The sequence below is a fragment of the Bison bison genome, unplaced genomic scaffold (genome assembly GCF_000754665.1).
Source record: "Bison bison bison isolate TAMUID 2011002044 unplaced genomic scaffold, Bison_UMD1.0 scf7180017864041, whole genome shotgun sequence".
Lineage (NCBI taxonomy): Eukaryota > Metazoa > Chordata > Mammalia > Artiodactyla > Bovidae > Bison > Bison bison.
Window position 1 is genome coordinate 117,202 of NW_011494613.1, and position 2,613 is coordinate 119,814.

Genomic DNA, 2,613 nt, shown 5'->3' on the forward strand with positions numbered 1-2,613 from the left:
GGTGCCCCCAGGCGGGGAGACGCTGAGGTCCAGCCCCTGAGCCGGCCGACTCCACGCGTCACGGGCCCCGCCCAGGCTCCGCCCCGGGACCGCCCCCGGGACAGCCCTTCTTCCCAGTCCCTCACCCGGCCGGGTTTACCCCTCGCTCTAGGAGCCGGGCGAGCCCAGCGCCAGCCTCGCTTGTTTGTGACCAGGAGGGGAGCTGGAGAACAGACGGCATTTTTAGAATGCTATCGATTTGCCCAGTTTTGCATAAAGTCCCATAACAAACTTGAAAACCTGGATCCCAACTCTGAAAATGTAAATGGGATTAACAGCAGTTTGCTGCCACATTCTAGACCGGTCACTTCCTAGACTTTTGAATAAAATAATAAACCCAGAAACAAATATTTTAGCAATGATCTTGTTCTAGCTTTTCTTGGTACTTTATTCTCCTTTCCTCAGCTGTTTGACCCAGGCCGGGAGGTTCAAGACTTTAAGAGACTGGGAGGAATCCAATTTTAATTAAAATTAACAAGCATCTCCCAGACTGCTACTATGTTCAAGGCCCAGGCGCTCCATGAAAGGAGGGTGTGAACAATGAAGAAATACTGGATCATATTTTATACCGAAAATAATGTATTTTGCTTTGCTGAATGTTTTGATCAATGTATCTTTCAAGCTTCTTACTAAAATATGATGTTTTGAAAGTCTGCCTTCAGAATTCACCACATGCTCATTCATGTAACAGCCAACATAGGTATGTCCTTTAAGACTTTTTAGTTATCCAAAGGTAAGCTGATTACTTCGGAGAAGGCAATCACACCCCACTCCAGTACTCTTGCCTGGAAAATCCCATGGACAGAGGAACCTGGTAGGCTGCAGTCCATGAGGTCGCTAAGAGTCAGACACAACTGAGAGACTTCACTTTCACTTTTCACTTTCATGCATTGGAGAAGGAAATGGCAACCCACTCCAGTGTTCTTGCCTGGAGAATCCCAGGGATGGGGGAACCTGGTAGGAGGCCGTCTATGGGGCCGCACAGAGTCGGACATGACTGAAGCGACTTAGCAGCAGCAGCAAGCTAATTACTTAATAGAAAATTCTCTTTCCTACTGAACATCAGAGAACAGACTCAAGATAAGATTCATAAATTGCATGCAAAGCCATTTCTATATTTTAAATTTTACATCAGTTTGCACTTGGGTTCTTCATTTAAATTGAACAAAAGAATATACAGTTCTCACATTAAGTTGCAAGTTACAATAAATTTGTTGTTGTTTAGTCACTAAGTCACATCCGACTCTGCAACCCTGTGGACTGTAGCCCACCAGGCTCTTCTGTCCATGGGATTTCCCAGGCAAGAACACTGGAGTGGATTGCCATTTCTTTCTCCAGGGCATCTTCCCAATCTAGGAATTGAGCACCACCCCACCCTCCCTTACCACTGAGCCACCAGGGAAGTCCTATAATACCTGTAAAACCTGTACTTTCTTCTCTCTCTCTCTCTTTTTTCTTTCCACAAACGTTAACTGCATTTTTATCTTTTATTCAGTTTATTTAAACTGAAAAAGAAAAAAACAGTTCACTCATAAAAATAAAGTACAATTAACATTTGTGAAAAGAAAAAAAGTATACAGGTTTTACAGGTATTGTTTATTTTGTATACAATCTCATATAGATTTTACACTTTTATTCTCTTGCCCACAGCCCTCTCTTTTCTTCATCTGAGAGGAGAAATGGAGCGAAGTCTGGGCCAGGAATAAAGAGCAGAATAGGAAAGGGATGCTGCTGCTACTGATGGAAAGCAACAGACAGAAATACATGGTCAAGTAAGAACTGAAGAATGTTCAAGAAGAGCGGTCAGTGAGAACCCCAGTGAAACTCCTACTTATACAGGGAGGAGGATCTCTGCCAGGGCAGCACTAAGTTGGCACTGTTGGTATGACCTTCCAGCAGGAGGTGCACCAACTAAGGTAATGGCTTGATTGGCGAGCCTCAAGGAGCAGTTCCTGGATGACGAGCCCATCCTGAATCATGAGCCCATCATTCTTGGACCTCCAGCACGTAGCACATAGTAGGGGCCTAACAATTAGGTATTGGGAAACTGGTGTCTCGCCCTGAGCCATGGCAACCTCCACGTGGGGTTTGGGCAAGTCTGGGCTGGTTGGAAACTGGCCCTATTTGCATGAAGAACAGAGATGCCTCCCCAGAGAGAAATCACTAGGAGAGTATCAGGCAGAGCAGCCTGGCCCAGAGCAAAACCCCAGGGGCCCAGTGAAGGGCAGTTAGGCATTCTGCAGGATACCTGTCTCCTGGCTTCACCTCTCTATCCAGCCATGGAGGACGTTCAGTTCTGGGAGCAGGAGACCTAAAGAGAAACCTGGGGCTACTCATTTGCAGCAGTGACTAACATGAAGATGCAATACCAAAAGAGAGGAAGGCCCTTTCCTCCAGTGTGCTTAAACCCTGCCTAACCAGGATACCTGGGGCCCTCCAGTGAGCTCCTTCAGGGGCATTATGGATAACAAGTGATCAAGAGTGGTCTGAGGCTGTCCGAACATGGGCCCTGGTAAGCAGTGGCTGGAAGTTTTTTGCAGCTTTGGGGATTGTTGTAGCCTCAGAAGTAGGTAT

General features: G+C 46.4%; 1 protein-coding gene across 1 annotated transcript in view; it reads right to left on the reverse strand.

Annotated features, from left to right (window-relative positions):
* The window catches only part of EGLN3 (egl-9 family hypoxia-inducible factor 3), a 28,402-nt gene extending 28,182 nt beyond the window's left edge, over positions 1–220 (reverse strand). Inside the window, exon 1 of the mRNA XM_010835348.1 lies at positions 126–220. Within this exon, the coding sequence (XP_010833650.1) occupies positions 126–220 (95 nt within the window). The remainder of the gene's footprint in view (positions 1–125) is intronic.
* Positions 221–2,613: the final 2,393 nt, after the last annotated feature.